Here is a 25654-nt window from a genome sequence, read left to right on the forward strand (position 1 = left end):
AGCAAGGCCAGTGGTGCTAATATCCAAAGTGTACTCGCATCAGAAGTTTATATACGGTGCGCTAAAATCCAGCTTCTACATTATGCTTATTGTTATTGCACACGGGATGGAGGGGGAGACGTGTGAAACTCTGCGTGTTGTCCACAGTACGAGGACGAGGAGGACGAGGGCCTCGAGGGCGTTGAGGATTTGCCCGCTGGGGTCGAGCAGGACCCGGGCTCTGCTGACGACGCCGGCGACTTCCAGCCGGATGCCTCGTCGCTCGGTAACCCAACCTTCCCCCCCCCCAGCACCCCTTCCCCCCCATGGCAAGGTGCGGTGCCGATAGGTGACTCGTCGGTATGTCCCCATTGATTGATTTCTTCGCTTGTTGCGGTCAATTCGTACTGCCCGAGATCCGTGCGTCGAATTGTGCATGCAGGAATAGATTCTTGAGCACTTATCGTCATCGTTACGCCTGCGTGTTGGGGTCTCCTCTAGACACTCAAAAAGGCATAAAGTTCAAACCCCCACGTGTGGGCAAAGGAAAAATCTAAATGCACATCACAGTCCACATCAACGGCACAAAAAACATCAGATCATTATAATAGCAACACCTCTGTCGGGTGGTGGAGGGTTATGGTTAAAATCGTGATATGCCTCCATGCTGATCTAACCCAAAATAAATGAATTATGCATCAAGGAACTGGTTCTTTTTCATTGCAAATTAGACAATTGAAGCTGTGTTGTAATGCAGCACTTGGGCTGTATGTGCGTATTACTTGTAATGTGGATATTGTGATGTGATTGGGAGCAGTCCTGTGCAGTTGTGTTCACATTTACATGTTTGAGTTGCACCATGAAAGCACCGCTTTCCACAGGGGGGACTTGATGTTCTTGTGCAGCTCTGTTGGGTTATTTTGTTTTGTTTTATCGCCGTCCTATTTAACCCATGGCGAGATGAAAAGCTGATCGCTTTCAAAAGGCTCTTCTGTTGTGTTTGTGTTTATGAAACTGTTTCCATGGGCAACTGTTTCATGAAGTGGGCACGCGGCTTCAGAAAAATGAATTTCGCCACGACTCCCCATGTTCTGCACATGTAATTTACAATAGCGATCATCGTCTCATCTTTTCTTTGGCAAGTAAAAGACTTACTTCTCGAGCATCTCAAGACACTTTCTCCAAACGGTCGTGCGATTCGTGATTGAGTAATGTTTTTGTAAGGCTACCGATGATTCACTCTCCCCAAGCGATTGGATGAATCGTCACTATTCGGGGGTTGTGATTCCATTCAAGAATCGATTTTTTTTTGTCGCATCATTCCCATGCATTTTTGTAGGTGTCATTTCTTCCCTAATTTGTTTGTACAGTTTTGCTCTTTCCAAAAGTCTACAGTGTAACATTATAAAATAATTGGTATATAGTCTTTACGATTATTAAGTAATTCTCATATGCACGATTCGATGCACGTTTGTTGGTTGCAAGGATGGAATTTCACGGATGCATTGATTAGCGCCTAATATTATTTTTAAAAAACGTGCCCGTTATGCACATTCTGCATCTGCAAATACGACTGCAGGGCTTTTTTTCGCGCAGAGGGCAGTGCAGTAAAATCCACTTTAGTATTGTACTATACTGCAACATCTGTGCACTCGCCAACCTGCACTGACCATCTTGCTGAGGTATTGTAATAACCTCCACAACCAGCCTGGCATGGATAGACTTATATTGTAGTGATTGACACGGGGGGGGGGGGGGGGCGGGGGGAGCTCTACATGTACACATGCAATGCATGTACACTAAAACTATAGGCTGCAAATTTCTTGAAACTTGGAACATTAGATGATCCACCAGCTTTGCCTGCAAAGCGCTGCATTTCAATTGCACTCCACCCCCGTGTGTGCGTTTGGTTCAGTTTTCCTGCCGGCCGGCGCCCCACCTCCTCCTCCACCTCCACCACCACCGCCGCCTCTTCCATCATCACTGGGTGCTCAGCCGACGGGAGTCGGCCCCCCACAGCCCCCTGCGCCGCCGCCTCCTCCTCCTCCACCTCCTCCCCCCCCGATGGCCATGGCCGCCCACCCTGCACCACCGCCCCCTCCGGGGCCCCCGCCCGTGCTGCTCGGAGGTGCCTTCCAGCCGCCCGGCTCCCCCGGGCCACCTTCTCCACCCCCCTGCTCCTCCTCCTCGTCTGTGTTTGCGTGCCCCCCGGCCACCCCTGTGCCGCCGCCACCGCCCCCCCTTCCGGGATTCACAGCGGCAGCAGCAGCAGCCGCCTCCCAGCAGCAGCAGCAGCAACAGGCTGAGGACGGGCCCTGCTTGACGGGCTTGGCTGCTGCCCTAAGCTCGGCGCGCCTTCGCAAGGTTTACCGGGTGAGTGGACCTCCTCACTGTCCCTTTGACTCTCTCCGCTCTAGCTGCGGCAGCCATCGTTTGCAGACGACGTGGTTCATGCAGCACGAAGAAGACACAATACATGTTTATCAGTGGTTAAGACTCGCATGTGGGTTCACAAACCCCCTTGCTCTATCATCACCTGGCCACCTTGCAGTCTCTTGCCTTTATACGTGTGTGTGCCTTGTGTACCCTGCCGGCCTTCATAAGAGCATTTATTCCAGCAGTCTGTTGAATGCGAAAGTGAAGATGTGCGTCACTGTGTGCGTGGTGATGTCAGTCCGAAGATGGTGGGGTGGCCGTGTCCAGCCCGGGCTCGTCCCGAGGGGAGGGGTCCCGTGTGCCCGTGCCGCTTGTAGGAGGTGGCCTCATGGAAGAGATGAGCGCCCTGCTGGCACGCAGGTGTGTACTGTCATTTCTTGATATGTCCAGTGACCTCCACGCAGCAGGGGAGGCGACAACACTCATTCCCATTGACATCACTTCACGTTTTTTAATAGGTGTGACCTCCCATAAATAGATTATTCTCAACATGATCATAAGTTATCTTATGTAGATTTTTATAGTGCCTTATTCCAAGGAGCTTTACAGGAATCATAAAATGTATACTTTTGATACATGCATCAAATCACGTGTGTAAGAATCGATTATTCACGATTTATACAAGTTATAAGCAAACGTATATGCCAATGTTACATGCCGGCTAAAAGGAATCAACACAGTTGGGCAAATGAGACGGATATAAATGATACATTATTAAAACAAGACTACATTTGAAACATTAACAAATCGATTTTTTTAATGAAATTGAAACAACAAATATTGACGATTTGCTGTGAATGGGGGATGGGGGAGTTGAATTATTACACTCCACCAAGTTTCCTAGGCTGTGTCCTGGGCTATTCAACTTGAGATTGAAGCTTCATTCATGAGACTTTAAATCAGCAATTGTCAACCAATGGGAATTGCCCCCCTGAAGGGGGACGGAGGGGGGGGGTGCAAAATTATTTTTGGGGGAGTGGGGGGAGGCAGTCTGCAGCATGGATACCTTGCAGGAGATATTTTGATAGTGTGTGTGTGGGGAACATCAGTATGACGCAACGCGGTAATGCGCAACATGAAGCGGTGCCTTGCTATAACACTGCTTTGACTAGAATTGTGGGGATTGCTCTCTCCTAAGGCCTGGGAAACTTTATTTGTGTTTTCGGGGCTGGGGAAGCGGCAGGGCGTGGGGAGCAGTGGCCTCGAGAATCGCTGATTTAAATTAACATTTAAAGTTGGGGTCGGGTCATGTAGCTCAATATTGTACTCGAGTCACATCGCACCCATCGAGTTTTATATGTAAGGATCAGTGCTGTGATAGTGATAGTGGATGCTCTGGCAGTGCATTTGACCGTAATGTAAATATAACGTTTTTATCATTTAATGAAGCTTCAAACTCATGTCAGACGGCTCTGGACACATGCCCACACAACATAGGTGTATGTTTATATGTTCGTGAAATTAATTGTGCTTTGTCTTTATCCGTGTGATCCAGGGGCCTAAAAGTGTTACGCCCGACAGTCCGTTGAGATCTGTATTTCCATGTGTATGACCGTCAGCATCTCTTTTTGCTCGCATGTGCAGGAGGAGGATTGCCGAAACGGGGACCTCGTCTGAGAAAGTTGACCCAAAAGATGAAAAACTGGTAGGTGTTTGAGTACATTATCTCTTAAACGGATGAATGTGCAAAGCCTTAGGGCTGCTGGCTAAATGAATGTGTGCCGAACAGCTCTGCACAGTTGTAGGGTAGGGGGTGTATGCGCGCACGCTATTGGGTGAAAACGTGCGTGCGTGTGTGTCTGTCCATGGGTGCCTAAGCCCCTTTGTGTCACACCAGATGTTTCGGGTCATCCATCATGACCTTGATATCGACAGGAAGAAGCAGTCCATCTGCTCATGCAAAAACTTGTTATCTGAAAAACTCGATTCAGTAACTTGAAAACAGAGTCTATAGCTTGAGTGGATTATCTGACCGTTGTTCAATACTGACCATGCACATCATGGGCAATTTGTACTTGTGCAGTCCTTTAGTCAATACGAATAATCCTCACGCCATGCGAATCGTGAGGATTATTTGACCCTACTTCACCACGCCAGTCAGTGTGGGTTGATAAAGATGGGGAGCATAGCTGACGAGGCCTAAAATGAGTACCTGGTGTAGTAGTGGCATTCAACATCTTCACTACTCCAGAGACAAATACTGCTGGGAAGGCGTCGTGCCAGCCACACACCACCCCATGATGTACCACCATGACTTTATTAGCTTATTGCGAGAAACATGTTACCCCAACAGTCTAATCGAAACACTGCCTCGTTGTCTGTTGTGTGTTCTTGTGCGTATCCATGCAGGAGGAGGTGGAGGGTGGAGGTGGAGCGAGGAGCTCCACTCCCGTGAGCACCGCAGGTAAATCTAACAACCATGTCTCTTCGGAGCTAGTCGACTGCCCGGCCCTTGCTTAAGTGGATGTGTCATTTTTTTTCTGAAAGCCATCGCAGCACTTAGTTGGCGAGGTGGTGGGGTGGGGGCTCTGACCTGCTGTGACCACAGTCTAAATGTAGCAGACCCATTCAGCCCCACCGTTGCATACCATGGTCAGCAGCAATCCATGCAGCAGCTCGGATCGTAGATGGTTTCAACATTTTCGGGGTGGAGCGGTAGTTCATTGGTTGGCGCACTATGCTTTGAACACGGCGACCTGAGTTTGATACCGGCCACTCTAACATCAGTGGCAATTGATATCCGAGCTAGTTTGGGCTTCCCTTTCACCAATCTGCACTGACTAACATATTGGGTAGATCCTCAATCCATCAGATCTGTAAATAATTATTGGAATTGTTATTGCAAAGTGATGGATAAATTACCACAACGGAAAATATTTCCTCCTCTTGACAGATGTGAGCAGGAGGACATGGGAGAGGAGCAACGCTGTCGCTGGAAACAAATCCCCCGTCATCGCCAGGTGAGTAGAATGCGATGAGCAGCTGCAGTTATTCGGTGTTACATTATGTATGTATGTATGCTGTTGAACTTCTTTCGCACCATACGTAGCCAACTGTGCTAATCGGATGTACGCTTTAACGACTTCCCGTTGTGTTCAAATCACCACAGGACAAAATCTATAACCAATGGCGGATCCTCCAATGGTGCAGCACCCGAAACGGGAAACGAGCGACTCAAGCATGTGAGTGCTGCTGCCGGTCATGCATAGCTCATTTGAGGCCCTATTGCCTGGGCGTTTGTAGAACCCCTCCATGTGCATGACGCTGCATGCTTCCTTTGCAGGAGATAATGGAGGAGATGAGGAAAGAACTACAAAAGGTCAAAGAAGAGATCATTAATGGTGAGATGTCACTTTTTCATGAAAATATAACCTTATTAACACTTTTCTTTGCACTGGGTTTAATTACTGCAATGGCACACTGCTCCATTATATGCAATTGCCACTTCAGTTAAATGTAGGGGTTCTTTCACAGCACATTTTTGACCATTTATGGAAAGATCATCACAGTGAATTAGGCTGCCTTATTTATTTTACCCACAACGTTACTATAATTGCAAATATAGTTTTTACTCGCAAGCGCGTGTGAACACAGTTGCGTCGTAGATTTTTAAAAATAGTCTCGTGATAAGTGTCTGTTTTTTTTCTGTTTATTCCAGTTATTCGAGAGGAGCTCAACCGACTCAGCACGTCGTGAGAGGGCAGCGGAGTCTCGAATATTCGAGCAAAAAGTGCCAAATTGTGACGGCGGTTAATTTTGGTTGCGCTGGCAGCCACTGGATGTGATCAGGTCACGATTGGGTAGATGAAGGTTTTAGGAGTTTCAGGGACGTGCGCCTGTCCCCTGCGCGAGTGGCGCCAGCTAGCTCACAACACGGCGGGAGGAGACTATATCTTAGTTTGACCTCCCTTCGCATAGCCGGTTTTAAAGTCGCCTCCACCGTAGCGTTCCAGGGACAACTCGCAGCAGCGGAGCCCAAGCATGAGGTCTGTCAGGTTCAACAAGCCTGCCTTGCCTGGTCCACAAGGCATTTGAATGAGGCTGCTGCCTCTAACGTCCTTGATCCTGACTGGGGAAATAATAAATACCGTTATAATAATATAGATGTACCCTGGTGGTCACTCGTCCAATGTGGGAGGGCTGGGGTAGGCTTGTGCGTGTTAAATTGTCGTAAGAATCACAAACTCCATGGGGGGACAGTAATTGAATAAGTACACTCGGAGCCGTTTTTAATTCAGTTGAGAGCGATTTTAAAGTGCCGGTATGAGGGCCTGTGATGGCAAAAGCGCTGGTCAGGCGGTGCGATTCATCACTCTCTGCTTACACGAGGGTACTGCCACTGCCCAGGCATGGCACGTTCCGCGCAGGCGCGTTAATCTCAGCTGCAATGCCACTGATGAAATGTACGGGATACAAATTTCACTAATACTAGAAAAGTAAATAAAAAAATCACTCACACTTTATCGCTATAAGTTTTTAAATTAATCACGTGACAATAACAAATCACAACCACCACTTCAAGTTCTAAAACCCATGCTTTAGTTAGAAATTATGGAGAAAGGAAAAAAAACATAAAGAACAAAAAAATTAATTTTGTTACATGCCAAAACACTTTTAATATTGCTGTAGCTCACCGCTTCATGCGTGTTTCTGTGAAGGAAGATAACTATTAATAACGATAGACAAGTCACGTACTGCTCTAACTGATGTTTACATTTTGCGTTGTTGAAGCCACTAAACGCTTGTTTTTTGTGTGTGGACCAGAAACAAAACTCGTTTTTTCTTACAAGAAAAAACAGCTGTCGGGCAGCGCGAGTCGTGTGTCATGAGGGGCTCTGAGCTGAGTATCTTCACTCAAAGTACTCGCGTCACAAGCAGGCTTTTGTTAAAATATTGCGTTAGTACTATTTTATTTTTAAAAATAACAATTAGACGTTTTTGCAGTTTAAGCAGCCGCAGGTGTTTACGGAAAATACAATTTCACGCAGACGTATTGGAAATTTGTCAAATGAAATGTTTAGTTTCTATTTTTTTAGTTTGCCGACATGAGGCTCGTGCACGTGTTTCTGGCAGTTAAACTTGCGTGCAAATAAAGTTTTTTTTTGGTGTATTGTACGTAGGTAACAGATTTTTTAATTTTCACTCTACTGACTGTCCTTTCATGCTTTTAGTGAACCGTGTGGCGTTATCAGTTGCATGCTACCTTATTAAAGTAACTTAATAAAGATGTTGTCCGAGAGGTTACTTTTGCATGTTGGTCGTGGTGGAGGGGCTTGGCGTGACCTCTGTACCGATCTTCACCCCTTAACCTTTATGTTGCTAGGAATTAACAACTGGAGAAAGTGGATGAATATTTTGTGCACACCTTTGACCAAGTTACTCTGAGACAACCAAATATCATTGGCTCTCAAAAAGTAAGCAATGATGAGCCTGGTTAATACAGCATTTAAACAAGTGACCAGCAAGCCTTGCCCTGGTGTTGTTGGCATGGAGTTGCTTCCTGGGTAAAATGTATTATAAATAAAAAAAACAATTCATTACCATTTTGAGCCTTCAGCTTTTATTAGCAGTTTTAAATATTCTGGAGCATCCAAGGCAACGGTGGCCAATACACCAAGCACCGATTCATTTTGGTGGATCTCAGCAGGCCCCGAGCTCCACCAGAATGCTGTGACCTACAAATGCCACTAGACTACTGACAAAGTACTAGCACCATCTATTGGTAGAAATTAGTTATTTAAGGTATGAATTCTTAGTCGGAGATTTGTGTTTTCCATCTTCCAAAACTGAAATGTGTGTGCATTGTATACTTATTTTAGTGTTCTTATTTGCCCTGAGATCCACAAGACATTTGTTGCAATCCACCCGTGGATCTCGATGCACGTGTTGGCTGATTCTTAGTCGAGTGGTTGGGATATGATGGGATTTAAGATGGGTGGTTGCAACAGATACTGGAGTCGTAACAATAAATGCATTTGTTTTTACCATAAATTTTTCTTGAAATATCTTTCAATGCTGTGAATAGTTTTGGCAAAAAGCATCTCATAGTGAAAAAGCATCTCCTTGTCCGATTGGTTTGTGTTCGTTACTTCATGTAGTCTCAGTGCAGTGACCTATGGTTTTATAATTTATATTTTTTAAGGCCTTGGTTTGTGGGAGATTTAGATGACTGCATCATTATCCACTGAATTAAATTCGTTTTTGTAGCCTGAAAAGTCGGGCATTATGGTATTCATTTGTCTTTTCTATAATGACATGTTTGTGTTTGCTGTTAGACCAGCTTTGTATAAATCAAGCTTCCTCGTGTTTGGTGACCTCTAAATTGTCCATTATTTTGTCACCTGTGTGATGATATTCGTGAATAATTTGTTAGATATGACGGGGGGCTAGTGGGTCCACTTCTTCAAATTAGTTTGATCCCTCATTTAAAAGAATGACCAAAGTATTTTTCAATTAGTATATTATAATTATGCAAACCTGTCAACCCACACGGTTTACCCGTATACTTTTACAGGGAAATTGAGTTTTCGCGTCCATACGGCGTACAGTCGTTACAATAGGGCAACAAAAGTATGTGTTTCTCCCCTGTGATGGGACTTTGTAGGATGAACGTCTGAATCGATCTATGTAAGGGAGCGGTGTTGTAGCGGGTTAGCGTACTGCCCTTCAAACAGGGGTTCGATTCCCGCTCACGGCCAACGCCAGGTCCTGCGTGTCCCCTAGGTCGACTCTGCCTCAAATGGTTTGATGTTTAAACATCGCCACTAGGGAGACAAAGGCGGCCGGGCGTGGTGCTGGCCACCAACACCCCCTCGTGTTCCGTATAGGCGCTCGCTAAGGGCACTTGCCCCAAAGTATGTTGAGGACATACGGGGGGGGGGTATCTGTGTAGACTTGGTGTGTTTGTAGGTGGTAGGGGTTAAGTGCTTTTAGCAAGCGCCTCTTCAGGTCCAGCACGAGGGACTGGATATGACCAGCAACCACGCCCGGCCGCCTTTGTCTCCCCAGTCATCCTGATGTTTACACATTGAACCAAGTGAATGGGTGCACAGACAGGTGGTCATCGGGCTTGAGGGTCTGACGGCGAGCAATGTCTACGGCACCGACCAAGTAGTGAAGTATGGTCGAATAACCATCACTGCTTCGGGGGTGGGGTGAAACTCTCATCCAGCAGTGGATTTACAAAGGCCTGCGCACATTTGTTCCAAACAGGAACGATGTCGGTAAGAGTCGGCGATTGGTGGTTCATCCCGTGGGTTGGATGTCCTGGACCCTGCTACGTAAATGTGGAAATGCCACCACTAGACATGCGAGAACAGTCAGGAGCGTAGCCCAGTTCATTTAAAGTTAATTTATTGTGTATAGCCCTGTGAGCCATTCGGCTCTTGAATCGGGTGCAACCGCAACAAACAAAAAACACGAACAAGAAAACATCTTAAAGTGAATGTGACTATGTGCAAACAAAAAATCCAAGAGAAGACAGCAAAATATTGCAGAAAAAGCACCGCGCATCCACGCTGTGTGCGCAAATCCCAGTGGGATGCAAAGTCAAACCACAAGACAACTTAGATTAAGGTCATCAGTCTAACTCCGTACTACAACAAACATGGCCAAACCAAAAAACGTTTCGAAATCACCAAAATAAAGCCATGAAAGCAATGAAACGGTGATCATAGTGAAATTTGTCTTTCGATTAAGCTGGCGAGATGAATACTCTTTGGTTATTTCGGTCGGTATAAAATAAGTGACGACGTTTCGGGCGCAACACAAGGGTCCTTCATCAGGTGTTTTATACCCTACGTGACTTTACCCAAAGAACCAAAGAGTATGGATTCCTGCAGTCACGAAAGCTTTAAATCAAGATCGTCAGATAAAGCGACACGTGGACTCTCTTTGACGCTTTGTGCTGATTCAATTGCCCCCGCAGCAGACGACCGCTTGTATTTAGTGACGTCATCGCGAACTGTGACCTCCCCCTCCCCTGCGACGTCATCCCTCTAAAGAAAAACGGAGGATCGCGCGTTTGACGTCACGATGCACCGCGCTCCACGTGCCATGACGCCAGAGGCTTAACACGGCACGCAAAAGCTGCTGAGCGATGACGTCCCCGCGCGTTCGGCTCTCGGGGCGACGTCATCGCGCAACGGTGACGTCATCGCGCAACGCTGACGTCACCGCGCAGCCCTCCTGGGGTGACGCTGTCATTTCGTAACGTCCAGTGGGGGGGGGGGTTAGCGGGTGACGCAATGGCAAGCGGCCTTCCGATTGGCCGGAAGAGTTGGCGGAAGTTGGGGGTGTGGTTAGTGCCCCACGTGGTGTGCGCGGGGCCAATCGGCGAGTTTCGCGCCCAACTTCGCGAGAAGGAAGTCGGTTGGTGGAGGGGTAAATTTCGCGGGATTTCTGTTTAAATTTTTTGTTTTATTTCGCTTCAGTTTTTTTTCCATCTCAAGCCGAAGCCAAAGGTGCGGTAGAACGTTGACGTAAAATAAGTAAAACATTTAAACGTAAACCCCCCCCACCCCACCACAACAACAGCGGTTGGGTGCGAGAGCCGCGATTCCCGCCCTCGCGAGGCATAGGCTAGTCGAGCGCGGCCCGTAAAGATTCAAAACTAGAGAGACCGAGGCGCTTCGTAAACAAACGCGTTTAAGATCGTAACTTCTTACCACGTGCAATTCCACAGCCTTGTTTAATCATGACCGTCGGTGGCTGGCTGTCTGAAGCCGGTGTGCACGCAGAGCGTTACTGTTGTCGAGAGTCAACTCGGAGCGATTGTCGATGCCGAGGCGCGCGGAGTTTGCCTGGAGCCCCGCGGGGTACAACTGCGGGCCCGTGGGGGGTTCAACTGCGGGCCCGTGGGGGACCGTTACTTGCGCGGCGTCTAAACGCACGGCAACAGCCGCCGCCACGCTCGTCTTAACTGGCGGCGACGTCACCGCAGCTCTTGTGCCAGGCTAGGTGCACGTCCAGCGCCTCCCTTAAGGGTTGAGAGCTCGGCTGGCAGGTCATGGGACAGAGCCAGGCGTTATCGGTCGACTGAGATGACTGGCGGATGTACGAGCCTGTGCTCTCGGCTATGCTAGTTTATTGCCCTTTTAGCGCTCCGCTCGTAGTTGTGAGCGTCGCTCCTTTTTGTTGTTGTTGTAGGGCGAATAAACAACACATGAGTGACGTCTCTTCTCCAGCCCGTGCCGCGTCAGTTTAGCACCCCTCTATCCGGCTAAACAAGCTGCTTTGTCATGCGATCCCTGCTGGATGAGATCACCGATAAAAATCTAAGCAGATCTTTCAAGGATCTGTAAGCTCACAATCCATTCTGGTAAAACCCAGGATGGCATGACAGCCTGAATTTAAACACACGGACACACCCACCCACGTGCATGACAGCTACTGCTCTTGATGGTGGTTACAAGTGTTGTTCCCCGTGTGTGTGGTATAGAATGCGTGACAAGGCATCTTCGATTTGGAAGCAGTGTCCTTGTAAATTAACAGTACGCATTTTAAGTGGTATACTTGGTCTGGACTTTCTCTGTCAATTCGGCCTAAACGATTACACCCGTTGCATGATAGCGTATTTGCAATAAAAGCATCACTGAAATAAATGTGTGCGCAGCGCTGCAGAGCCGTGCACGAACCATCTGGTGTACCATGTAATATGCGCTTCCCAAATGAGGAAAATCGTTGGATATGTGCCCTCATGTGGAGGGCTTGTGCGGGAATGACTAAAGAGCGCGATGTTAAACATCTCGGTAGGCCCGTCACAGCCAGATTAGCTGTATCCCTTGATACAGCTAATCTGGCTGTGACGGTCCCACCTGATGACGGAGACTTGTGTTGCCTCCGAAACGTCGTGATTTTTGTTTTTATTTTATTTTACTTTCTACGTGACTTTACCGAAAAAACCTAAGAAGATGATTCCTTGCAGTCACGAAAGCTTCAAATCTAGAATCTCGGTAGGCATATATTGCATACCGTATAATTTAATCGATCGTTGAAAGAAATCGGTTCGCTTAGTTGCTCAATGCTAAAAACAGCGTTTGGATTGATGCTGGCCGACCTAAACAATGGTTTTGTCGAAGTTTATGGTTGAGTAAACTATCTTCAGTAAGTTTTACCTAACTTAATATTTGCACGTAAAACTTGTGGACAACACGGATTCATTACTGTCATTTGCTTTTTGTTAGCGTACAGGAAAATGGTGCACAGCAAGTTCACGATAGGCGAGGAGGTGATGGCGCGCTGGCCTGGCAGCTGCATGTGGTATAAGGTGCAGGTGCTGTCCTACAGCGAAGGAAGTAGCATCTATAACGTCAAGTATGAGGACGGAACCGAGCTGGAGCTGGAGCGGAGCTCCATCAAGGTACCTGTGCTTCACAGCAGCCCTCCATTGTAGTATGACAAGTTGGTGTTTCTTCCAGTGACTCTATCTCATGAGCAAATCACCCTGAGTGTACACAATTTCATCAGATTTCAAATACAGAGTCGATACTGGGGTAAGCCACGTGGCAGTTGGTCACGTTTACAAATACATCATCTATACGTGCCAAAGTATTGATTAAATTCTGACCAAGAAAGCTCACTGGTGTCTTAAGCCTTTGAATGACTGAATTTAACATCAAAATATGACGTTTCACTCAAACGAATTTTTTGTCATCAGGTAGTGAACCCGGATATCAAGTGCACTTCACTCGGAAATCGGGTTTAGCAATGGATTCTTCAGATAGGGTCACATTTAGATGCAATGTAAAGTACTCTGAATCCGAACTGTCTTGCACTGAATCTGCATGTGTGAAGCATTGAGTATTACCTACCAGTATGCGTGTTTTCTTGGGTGCTTGCATTTTTTTACAGGAAGGCAATGCTTGTGAATAAGAATTGGCCAAACATCCCAATGTGGGATCCTCAAGAAAGAGTCTTGATCCCCATCAAGGCTTTATTTCTAGGCCATCACTTTTAAGAGATTACATTTTTTTTAATTATCATGAGACGATTAAATTTCCATTCTGAACACTCGCATAAAGCCGTTTACCATTACCACAGCTGAGAATGTACTCGAGTCTGCATTTGGGGCACTTGGACCATCTTATTCCCTGATATAATGGTTGGATGGTTCTATTAGTAGGGCTTCAATTGTCATTGTAGTGATACTGTAAATGATTGCGATGTCCTCTTTAGTGGGGGCGAGTTTATACTCAAGAGAATAATATGAATGAATGTGGTGCAGCATATTTAAAAATCACAAAAATCTCGAATTTCGTAAAATGACATTTTCAAAATAGGAACTTGTGTGATCAAATCACCTGGAATGCAGCTGAGCTTGTCAAATATCTTAATTGAAGCAGGGTCTAGTCTAGATCGTGCTTGGTTGGCTATTCACTTTTCACACCAGGTTGTCGGCCGTGGAGCTATAACAATATACATTGTTGTAATGTACTTTCCACCTTCAATCTGCACAAATAATCCCCAAGACCCACATGTTGTTGGGAGGCCCTCATCCAATAGTGCATTGTTAAAACGGGTGTACATGTGTCGGTTTAAAACCAGCAAGCGAGCAAGTGATTAGATTTCTCTTGTGAATGTGCGTGCCTGTTGAGCAGAAGATCGGGTCTTTCCGTACACCCCGGAAGTCTCGCTCCCATTCCAAGTCCCCGGGTCGGCGATCCAATTCGCCCGGGAGGCGATCCAATTCGCCCGGGAGGCGATCCAATTCGCCCGGGAGGCGCCCCCGCGCTCGCTCCCCAATCCGTTCCCCCAAAGAGAACGATGAGGAAGCCAGGAGCAGCAGGGCCACCAAGCCAGAAGAGGAGCCCATCCAGACTACCACCAACCACACGGCCGTCAAGCAGGTAACGCAGGCAGGGTTTTGGCACTGCAACAAGGCGAAACTCTGTAAAAGAGTCGAAATTGGTTTTATAATAGAACGCCGGTTATTTAGCCTGTAGGCATGTCACGAGTCGCCTCTGTGGTGATTTGATTCACGAATATTTTAACGTTGTGGTGAACTACAAAGGGGGTTGTGTGAACCGATAACTTGCAACATATAAAAAAAAATCCAAAGTAATCAAGTCTCGCGCACACCATTTACTCTTATCATAAGTGTAAGAATCCATTTTAATTAATAGATCATTGCTCTGTTAACCACTGCGTTGGAAGTACTTTAAAATCACAGGCTGCAAATACTTTACTTGTATTTTAACAGACATTCTCTTTTTTCTAAAAGCAAGAATGTAATTTGTGATATTGAATGTTCCAATGATACTCATCACGGTTATTAAACGTAACACAATTAAGATACATTAAATTGTGTGGAAGATGCATTAATAAAATGAGGCTGCGAGGTGGCCAGGAGATGGCAGTAAAGCAAATGGAATCGTGAACCTGTGTGTATGGAGCTTTATGTGTGTTACGCGCTTGTAACACATGGGTTTTTCTCGGCTATTCTGGTCTCCTCTAGCATGCCAAATGTTCAGGATTACCTAGGTAAACAAAGAGCATTGTTATAATAGATCGATATGAAAGTGAAAGATGATCACTAAGCCGAAATAATGACAATATACAACATTTCAAATATATTGCAACAGCAAAGTAATCCCTCTAATATGGTGCATAAATTGTGAAGGTGGACAGAATGTTAGCAAAGTGTGATACTTGGAAAGTGATTTTCTTGTGTTCCTAGGCTATCACTAAAGTGAAGGAAATCAGCAAAGAAAACAATGGTGCGGAAACTGGGAAGCAAGCGGCCGTCATCGTGAAGGTGCGTGGTTTTCCTCTGCAGTGTGGTTTTGTCTCGTGAAAATGCCTTGGTCTTCGTGAATGATTCCATTTATACATCCTCTTTCTTCCTTGTATTGCTCAGTCAATTGTAACAAAAACACATCTCAAATGGCTATATTTTGGTGGTTTCATTTTGGAATTAATAAAAAAAATTAGAATAACATTGCTCATTTGTCTCGCACAATTTGTAAACAATCTACACCAAGATGCTTCACACAACTAAAGGTTGGTGCTTCACACCTATACACATGCATGCACAGATACTGGGATATCTGCGCATGACATGGTGACGAGGTCATCGCTTTGGAACCCGCAGGGTAGAAACGTGCAAGCGCCTCGCCGGCATTGGAGCATCACGATCCCCGTGCGTGTGCCCCTCCTGCCTTTGGTCTCCTACTCAGGAAAAGGCGATGAATGAGGAAAAGGCGATGAAGGAGAAGAAGAAGAAGATGGGTGCCGTGGCGAGCGAGAGCAGCCCGTTAGTCATTTACCGCCTCAGGAGTCGGCAGGGCATCAATCAGCCCAAGGAGATGCCCCCCGTGGAACTTCCCAAGCTGTCCTCAAAACCGGAAGAGATCTGCGTTGAGCCGGGGCTCGGGGTGACGTTCGGTAGGTCGGTGTCGCCTGCGGGGTGTTGCTGGCAGCGCTGCCGGGAGCAGCTGTAATGAACCACTGTCGGTCTGGTGCCTAAGGCGGTGACTGCACCTGTGTAACTAGGTTCAAGTCCCTCACTGGTCACCGCTAGTTGGATGTACACATGCCTAATTTGGTAGGCATGGAACGATGTACCCTCCCCCACCCCGCCACTGATTCGATTAAGCGATTATCTCTAGTCTCATTTTTCCCATCTGTCTTTTTTTTCTGAATTTGTTTTGCTGTTTTGTGCATGCATGTCATTTGCTTATAAATCACTTACTGCTTCTTACTTGCACTATTTGATGTATGTATTGAGTAATAATTGATTTTAATGTATTGATTGTTGCATCTTTCCTTATCTACTAAATGGCTAAATGACATCGACCAACAACGGATATTTGCCTTCGGATTTGGTTCCTGACTGCAAAAAAAAGTAGAGGTGGGCCTTAAAAAATATTTTCTTGACATTCGGTCATGTTGCATAGGGATTATGAATCAATACATTATGGTTATTATACCAAATTATTGATATTTGAAACCTGTAGATTACCGAGGGCAATATCTTTATGTTATTGCAATTTATAAAAAAAAAATTGTCATTTAGTCCTCCACTGTGGTCACTTCTTCCGTGAGGCCTCTCTTGCTTGGCCGATGGCAATGCATCCAGGGTGAAATAATATATCAGATTTCTATGCTAATGTTACATAACATCTAACAACAATGATAATAAATAATGTAAGATGCGTGGCTGCTGCTTGCACCAATCGCGATTCGCGTGAATCCGTTGAGAGGCTTTGTTCCCCTTGTAAATTTTGAATCCGGCAGGGGTTTCACTCGCGAGCCTTGCTCGGGCTCTCTCCCCCGGTGACACCCGGCGGCTGTGTGTGGCTCGGCAGGCACGGCGCTGCTGCCGCTGGCTCTCCCGCTGGTGCTGCTCTACGTCCTGCATGTGTGCTGCTCGGACGGCTGCAGCCTGCTGTCCCCCCCCGCCCCGCCCCCGGGCCTGGCCTCGCTGTGGGACATGTGCACGTTGGTTCTCTGCCTTGGCTGGTGTCTCTTCCAGGCCCTGCTCTGCCGCCTGCCCCTTGGAAATGTATGTGCACGCGAGCACTGTTTGGTGCTCAGGGAGCTGAGGGGTGGGGGGTCATGGATAATGGGGGTGCATGTGTCTCACCTTTACCTATTCAGGTGCTTTGCACAAAGCGGTTTTGGATTTTGAGTTGCAGTGTAACGGTTGTACTTGGTGTGATGAGTAAATGCACGTTCACCTACAGTTGCAATAAAGCTGCCAACTAGCGAAAATATTTGCAAGTTGAGCTCAGCTGTACATGGTTAATGTGCGCAGCACACAGCCAAGACTCTCCAATGTGACTGTTTGTAAGGGTGAATGTGTCGTATATTTGGAATCCGTCAATGTGAGGCTGAAGAAGCCAGTGTCCCAAGGGCCTTATTTGTCACCTGAACATGTGCAGTCCCTCGGCAGCGGCATTGTCAATAAATAACTTTCTCAAATACATATACGACAACAACACAGCCACATAGATGTCTTTATATGTGTATGAAGTTTAAGCATTTAATAGCTGTATGTAAAATTTACATTTTATGCATGTTACCCTGGGTGTTTGAGTTGAGTGTGTATGCTGCAGGAGTGTTTTATGTTTTTGTCATCACTTTGGCCAACTGTACACAAACTAAACCTCGTGGAATATTTTTCTTAACACTAAAAGAGGATCCCCACTGATGGAAACAAATGCTAAAGACAGGTTGAATTGAGCCTGAGGTGGATGACCACTTCTGAGCTTGAAACATAACCACATTAACTGTGACATAGCCACTTTTGACGATATGTTTACTGGATGCATTGCATTAACTGCCAGTAGTGAGACATTGTTTTGAATGAATGCAGTTGAGATTAAGCACGTGTGTGGCTTCTCACATTTGTCACTTTTATGGAGTCTCTGGATATTTTTTACGTGCATAATTGGGCACATGGCAAGGCTGTTCAATTTTTCCGTGCGTCCCACTTCTCACATTAATAGCGACAGGGTTCTCTTATTGTGTTGGTAACAGATGGCTTTATTGCTTTTGAATTTTCAGGTCACGGAGAGGGTGCCACCAAACACGGAGCAGCGGTTGAAGTACAGGCTGAATGGTGAGTTTTGTGCGTCAGTGTCGGTTTTTTTCTGTGCTGCTTATGCAGGCGTTTACTGTAAAGTGAGGAATGTCTCAAGTGGGGGGGGGGTAGGTTAGCAGCTGGTGGTGCTGCTTGGCAGCTCCACGGGAGACCCCGTGATGTTTGGTCTTCGCATGAGTAAGCCGATGCTCTGGCCAAATTTTCATGAAAATATATTTCCCGCAAATTACTTCAGAACGGCCGAGAACCTTCTTGTGTGATGCAGATCAATAGGCAAGCTTGTGTTGTCACAATGTTTTTGGGAATGGCATGTTAAAGTTGAACACTTTCTAAATTAATTTATATTGCCACTCCGAAGGGAATTTCACAGTTGATTATTTCAGTTGGCATTCATGATAGTTGTATAGTCCAGTGATGAGTGGTATATTTTTTAATCAGAAACATTCTTCTTTAAACATGGACAAAATTAAGTATGTTGAATAAATTATGCAATTTATTAAGTAACTTAAATCACCTGAACACGTGCTTGGGCCATGGCTCTGCCTCCCCGTAATAAGTTTATGCTACTGTGGAGATTCAGAGGTTAGAGAATTGAGCTGGTACCCCTGAGATCTTAGATTGGAATCCAGGAAGTTACCTTAATTAAACTGGGTTCTCAAGCGTGAGTTGATGAGTTTATGGTTTTATTAACTGGACTTCCAGCTCTGAGATTCTAAATATTCGTTGCAATCGAACTTTACTCTCTCTGGCAGTGGGTGGGAAAGTCATGCCCTCTACCGTATGGACCAGTTCACTTGAAAGGATCTCTGAGACAGCTTTGCAATATCCGCTTCTGTTGGCTATTCTCAATGGAAAAGGTCGCATTGCTTTGCTTAGAGTTCCCAATGGATACTTTGTCATATGACATGATGCCAATTGCACATTTAAAATGAAATAAATATGAAGCTGCTGTCCTGCATATTAATTTCTCACTTGAGCATTGCTTCCACCACAGGCATCCACGCCCTGGTGTTGAGCATCGCAGCATTCAGCCTCGCCAAGTACAAGGAGGCCTACGTTGCCTTTGTTCACGACAAGTTCCTGCAGCTGGCCGTGTCGGCTGTGCTGCTTGCGTACCTGCTCTCCGCGTACCTGTTCGTGCGCGCACGTTGTGCCTCGCACATTGCTGTCGCCACTACCAGACGCCCCGGTGAGCACCCGCTGAAGCTGGTGTTGGCACACACCCAACCAAGACATCAAGTGAAACCCATGCACACTGTTTTAATGATAGAGCGGCAACAAGAGCGGTTAACGTGCCTGAAACAAAGCGCCTGGTTGTTGTACACAAAATGCATGCAAACTGTCTTTCTGCACCCGGGCAATCCTGCTTTATTCAATCCTGTTTTCTTTATGTTACTCATTGACACGATTTATTTGTGATAAGTCACAAAATAATTCAGTTAGAGCTCATTCAACTTTTGGCCACTTTTATTTCTCCTCGACTTCTCACCACAGTCAAAAATATGGAACTCATCTGTAGTGATCTTTTGTTTAAGAGGTGCCATGTAATGGTGATGATGAAGCACTTCATAAACGTCCACTTTATCAGGAAACATCTTTTACGACTTCTTCTTTGGACGCGAGCTGAATCCCCGGATTGGAAACATGGATCTCAAGAGTTTCTTTGAATTGCGGCCTGGATTTATTGGCTGGGTAAGTAAGTCTCTAACACTTTCTACTTTGTAGGATATTGCTGGGATGGGATTTTTCATTCGGTTAAAACTGCATGCTGGACGTTTCATGTGAAGATGCCAGTGCACAGGGGAGTTTTTCTGTTAAGAGGCCATGTAAAGGTTTTTTCTGACTGCATGCTTGTGGATTACAGGCCATCATCAGCCTGGTCATGGTTCTTCAAGACCTCCAGAAGAATGAGGCGTTCTCGCCTGCCCTACTTCTCTACGTTGCCTTACAGTTCATCTATGTGGCTGACGTGTTGTGGAACGAGGTGAGCCAACAAAGTTGGACTCATTAATTTAAACTCCTCCAGTGCAATGGTTCATGAGGCCAGACCAGATATTTCATTTGTTGGTAAAACCTGAGGTGGCATACATATACCGGTTCTAATTTCTTAATGTGGCCAACAATAAAATAATATGATATCCACTTGACATCATTAAGTTATCAAAAAATGTATTATAGTCCTATAAATACATAGGTGCAATTAAAGTTATGCTTCCGCAAATGATAACCAATTTTTGCTGAGGCCCATGAACGAAAACCTCGCCTGCTGGAACTGTTGCTATGCCTTTTTTCAGCGCAGGCCACATTGAGAATCTCCTAGCTCCCTTACGGGCCAAGAGTGCCACATGGAAACCTAGTGACACGATGTCACGTGAGCGAGTAACTTCACATTCTTAAGCGTCGCGTGATCGAGCGTGACATCACACTTGGGAATAGTTATGGCTAGCATGTTTGCAGAGAGCCGCCCACCCAGTTGTTTGCCGATCATTCACCGACCTTCGGGCCTGTCACATCCGCGTTACAGGCCAGAAAGTTTGCACACCCCGTACAGAGTCCAAGTCCGGCTTTTATACAGCTTGCCTATTAATGTAACCTTATTGCAAAAATGTTTTTTTTCCAAAGATGATATTAGGCTCGTCTTCTGAAAAGTATTGTAATTCACCGAGCCTCGTAGACTATTTCAGAAGCATCCAGATTCCGTTGCATGGCCAATTCTGTTTTTTATTATGTGACAATGACAAAGCGTGCTTATTTAGCCGTCATTAAAAATGTAATATCAATACGTCTTCTAATGAAAGGAACTTAGAGGCATGATGATTACAAAGACACATGTTTGGCTGTGTGTATGCGGTTCGGACGGCGACAGGAGCGCAGTCTATCGACGGGCGACATCCCGCACAAACACTTTGGCTTCCTGCTGGCCTTTACCAACCTGGCGTGGATACCTTTTGCCTCGAGCCTGCCGGCCTACTACCTGGTACACCACCACCAGGAGCTCACCGCCTACTGGGCCGCAGCGATTTGCCTGCTGTACCGTACGTGCTGCCATCCTGTCCCCCACACAAGCACACGTCTCGCACATGTACCACTTGCAGCACGCACACGTGTACCATGCAAGACACGCGAACCACGCATAGCATACACACGTACCGCACACAACACGCACAGCACATGCGCATGTGTGGTGCAATTGTGCGTGCTATGTATGGTACATGTATGTGTTGTGTCACACACCACACACACAGCAGCGAAACTGGTTGCCCTGTAGTCCATCATTCAGCAAAAATCACAACATAAACTACTGTGACATCAGCAGATTTAAGTCATTCTTGGGGAGGGGGACAGATTGGAGAATTACTGAAGGAAATACCCCCCATCTCTATGCTGTATGTATGTTGAACTTCTTTCGCACCGTACGTAGCCAACCGTGCTAATCGGAGGTGCTCTTCAGGTTGTATTGTCAGTGTTTGTGTTATTGTAGAAAGCTCACAGACCTGTTGTTGGTTATCGTTGATGTAGTCTTTGTAAAATATGGCATGTGGTAACCATGTGCTTAAATGTTATGATTGAACCAAAAGAGCACCTTTTGAATTAATTGTTTTCTTATTTTCTTCAGATAAATATATCTTTTAGAAATTAAGTGTAAAAATAAGCTTCAGATATTCTTTTTTATATACTTAACTGTGCATTGAAAAAAGAAAATTGTACATTTGTTTTATACTTTTTTTACTGAAATACTTTGAATCTAAAGAGGCACTATATTTACAAACTCCTGATTGGTTGACTTCCTTGTTTGCCTGCATAGTTGTGGGCTATGTCATCTCCCGGAGGGCGCACACGCAGAAGAATGCTCAGAGCGACAGTGCCGGAGATCGTAAGTAACCATCCCTGTTGGTCCTCATCATGAAGGTTGAGCTCGGCATTGTTCAATGTTTTTTTGCAACTGATTTTCTGACTGGTCAAGGTTGTGAAATCAGCATTGTGGGGAGCGATAGTGTAGCGGTTAGTGTGCATTGTTATACGCCTTGATCGACAGCGTGAAATCAGTTCCCATTGGCAACACCGAGTAGTGTGAGTGGCGGTTGTGTATCAGAGGCGCTGCCCGGTGTTTGCGAGACCCGACGCTGTTTGTGCTGCTTGTGCCGTAGGTGGGAAATCTGCTGACAGCCGGAGTTCACCGGTGCTGGGCTGGTGGAGCCGCCTGCGCCACCCGGAGCGTCTAGGCGAGCTCTTGATGTTGCTTGCATGGAGCCTGCCTTGCGGTAATGATCCTGCCACAGGGTCCATTTACACGGGGATTATGACCGACCTTGTACGTTTGTACATACGTGAACGTCAATGCAGTGTTTAATTTTCTGCCAGCAATTACTAAATTCGGTTTTTGAAATAAGTTTTTTGAGGGATGTATGGATGGGATGGTCGTGTCCAAATGCGTGCGGGTTTATAGTCTTTTATTTTTTTAAATATATGCCCCCTCTTTCAGTATAATACACTTGCCACTGCTTTGTACGATGTATTACGATGAAGTTGCATTTTGATGTTGTATACATTTTTATTGTATTGTAAAGCAAATATCCATGCAAGGGCTAAAATTAGTACCTCAGCCTTTGGTGGAAACTGTACACTCCTAAGGTGGCGGAAGGTCTTTATTCATGCTTTGATAAATAATTGGATTGCTGGTAACTAGTGCCAAATTTATATGTACACCCACATTACAATCGATGTAACAGTTGGCGCCTCGTAACTGGAGTCGATCCAATGAGACGTTATCGACGCACGCTTCAGAATTACGGTGCCTAGGGAGAGATTTTTGTGAAGGTATCTTGTAAATTTCCCCGTTATTGGCCTAGAGGCTGAGTGATGCCTTACCAAGTGCACGCGGTGTACTAGACTCCTCCAATGCAGCACATGGAGTAATGATTGTTTACAGCCCTTTGTCAATCCACTGGTGAAGGCCTCTGTGTGCCCTGTTGTTCATGAGGGCTGGTCAGTGGGTCGGTGAATGGAGGGGGGTGCAAGAACAGTTCAGATATCACTCACCACTGATGTTAGCCGTGGGCAGAAATCAAAATGAGGTCGCCAGGTTCATAGTGCAGCGCGCTCACCACTGTGCTGCCCTTACTCCTCGACATGGATATACTCAGCCAAAAGTGAGTGCCATTTGCAGTGTGGTATGTTCAACACCAGCACAGGGATGACAAAGGCAGCCAGACGTAACTAGTCACAATTGGGAAAGGGTTGTTTGTGTAATGCTGCTATTAATAAGCGATTCATTGTAAACCGGTACAAGGCCTGTTTTAACACCAGAGAATGTGGGATTTTATGCACATTGGGCCTTCTGGATGAACGATTTCCAGCAGCATTTGTGTCAGCAGGCAAACTATATATGTATATATATAAAATGTACTCATCAGCAGTTTGTGGCCTTTTAAAAAGTGTTTCCAGGTTTGCCGGTGTTAAAGGTAAGGATCAACATCATGTGGGGGGCTAAGTTATACATACAAACTCTACATTCTGTATTGTCCTTGATAGGCACTTGCTAATAGCACTTGTCTCAGTCTGTTCAGCTTAACGGAGGGATCCCTGTGTATGTGTATGTGCAAGCAGGTTTCAGCCACCCACTGCCATACGTCCCTGTCGCGTACTCCCTGGTGATGCTGCTGCATCGCGAGGCGCGGGGATGACCGCCAGGGCTGTCCCAGCTCTCCGTCCTGTGTATACTAACCCACTCCCATTCGTCTGTGCGAGATAGTTCCGCACAAACATACACCTGTGTGTAAGTGGGAATGTGCAGACATGTGTAGTGTCTGCACGAGAGCTTCTGAGGTTTTAAATTATCTTTCCGCTATTTAATGAGTGGCAAGTATTCAGTGTTTTTTCAAAGTGTTGCCATTAAGGGTTGACGCATCCGCAATCAAAAGAGTTCTTGTAGACCCGTATCTGAGTTGCACGTCACAAGTTGTCCAACACAAGTTTTAAGATTTCTTAATGAGAAAAAGTATTTTCAAGTGGAATTCGGCGACACTGTAGTAGTGGGTCCAGTGAAATTGCAGCAGGGTGATACTGGTGCTTTTCAACAAGTCACTGCTGGAGTCCTCAGACAACTCGCCTGAAAGTCACTTACAATTTTTATAACAAAGTTTTATACTCATGTTGGACAGCCTGGGTAGGTTTTTTTGGATTGCGTCTTTTATATTTTTTTAAGTACGCGAGTATTGTCACTGATCTCAACTCGTTTCTGGCTTAGCAACACTCAAAACCTTTCGGATTTTTATTGCCTCTACTTTTTATAAACACAAAACATCAATTTACATCATCAAATTCACAACATACATTTCTGGAGGGTGCGTCCGTGTGCTACGAAGTGAAACAAATTTTTACTAGTTGACTGATAAATTTCTCGCGAGTTTAGACCCCGTAGTCTGTGTTAATGTAGATTTAAATAACATTCACCCACTTTGTGTGTTACCCTTACCAGCCGAGTGCTGCAATTGCCATCACACATTCATTTTCCCCGCTGCCTATGCCATAATAATCTTTGCTCGTGCAGACAAGTGCAGTCATTACTCATTATGCTTTTAAATGAAGAATGTGTGTTTTTGTTGCATTTCTGTGGAATTTTTATACAACTTGTTTACTTTTACGCAAGTATTGTACGTCGTATTTTTTCGTGTTCTCTGCTGTACATTGAGCCCTTTGCTCTTTTATGGAAAAAAAATACAAATGGATTGATGAACAAACATAAGCTTTCTTACATTGTGATGTGAAAGCTTGGCCTGGGTTTAAGAAACCTTGCGTCCCTGAGCGATCACAGGCTGAGATCAGCAGTTCCTGAAGGGGGCTCTTCGCGAGTTGATCTTCTTGCCATCCCAGCAAGGGTGATCCAAACTGGGCATGTAATTGAATCACTGAACGATGCGTTGATGAAAGTCAATTCTTGTCAAGATTGATGCATTCACGCATTGAATCGTTTTCCTTAATCAAATGTTGCTTCTGCATTTAATGTAAAGTTGCGTCCGATCTTCATGTTGTGTTCATGCCAGAGCAGACCGGTGAGGGGAGATGGACGAGACCAGACAAAAAGTGCCAACAAAAGGCAAAAAAAATAGGGTGGTCAAAAAGGGAGAGCCCAGTGTAGAAGACAAATACAGTGCAAGCAGAAAAAATTGAGACAAACGGCTAGCAGATGTGTCAAGGCTGTACTCGTCTGAGTGTAGATGGGAAGGATACTGGGGGTATACTGTCGGTAGCTGTGCAGCATACTTTCAAAGTGACCAATGTTACTTGCACCCAGTGTCAAGGTTGATTAGTAGTCTATAGTGTCCATTTCTGTCAGTTTAATTTCAAAAATGTGTTTAACAAATGTCCATAAAGAAATTCACGATTATACGGGGAGAAAGAAACATTTGATTCAGGCCTTGAGTTGCCACCCGTTATTCATGCCATGCATCACATTTCTACAGGGTTGAATCATTCCAGTCTGTAATTGGTCCTCAGTATCGATATTTTTGCTGAGAACAACAAAGCCTTAAACGAAAGGGACAATAGAGTAATACTCTGCCTTTTGTAATATTAAAACAATTAACCTTTTTGCGGTATGTGACACAATCGTTTTTCAATTCACATAACCATTGTTGACAAGCAGCCCCCTTTGGAATGCTACCTGTATGAAAAGCTTTATAAGGCAAAGGTGAA

The 25654-nt window shown here is 45.6% G+C and overlaps 2 protein-coding genes across 5 annotated transcripts in view; both read left to right on the plus strand.

Annotated features, from left to right (window-relative positions):
* The window catches only part of LOC144933559 (uncharacterized), a 29854-nt gene extending 21208 nt beyond the window's left edge, over positions 1-8646 (plus strand). For all 4 annotated transcript variants that reach the window (XM_078858476.1, XM_078858473.1, XM_078858475.1 and 1 more), the window contains exons 7-15: positions 148-265; positions 1895-2352; positions 2654-2775; positions 4000-4060; positions 4765-4819; positions 5309-5375; positions 5525-5597; positions 5699-5756; positions 6074-8646. In XM_078858476.1, coding sequence (XP_078714602.1) covers positions 148-265; positions 1895-2352; positions 2654-2775; positions 4000-4060; positions 4765-4819; positions 5309-5375; positions 5525-5597; positions 5699-5756; positions 6074-6111 — 1050 coding nt within the window. In that variant the 3' untranslated portion in view covers positions 6112-8646. The remainder of the gene's footprint in view (positions 1-147; positions 266-1894; positions 2353-2653; positions 2776-3999; positions 4061-4764; positions 4820-5308; positions 5376-5524; positions 5598-5698; positions 5757-6073) is intronic.
* Positions 8647-10890: 2244 nt separating this feature from the next.
* LOC144933563 (delta(14)-sterol reductase TM7SF2-like) lies at positions 10891-25614 on the plus strand. Its single transcript, XM_078858483.1, is given in 15 exon segments — positions 10891-11317; positions 11320-11373; positions 12600-12775; positions 14013-14261; positions 15092-15169; positions 15591-15798; positions 16722-16918; positions 17923-17977; positions 18954-19148; positions 19548-19651; positions 19824-19943; positions 20826-20994; positions 21765-21833; positions 22108-22221; positions 23567-25614. Coding segments are annotated over 15 exon segments (1989 nt in total). The 5' UTR covers positions 10891-11193; the 3' UTR covers positions 23644-25614.
* Positions 25615-25654: the final 40 nt, after the last annotated feature.

Source organism: Lampetra fluviatilis, chromosome 7 (assembly GCF_964198595.1).
Source record: "Lampetra fluviatilis chromosome 7, kcLamFluv1.1, whole genome shotgun sequence".
In the NCBI taxonomy this organism is placed as follows: Eukaryota; Metazoa; Chordata; class Hyperoartia; order Petromyzontiformes; family Petromyzontidae; genus Lampetra; species Lampetra fluviatilis.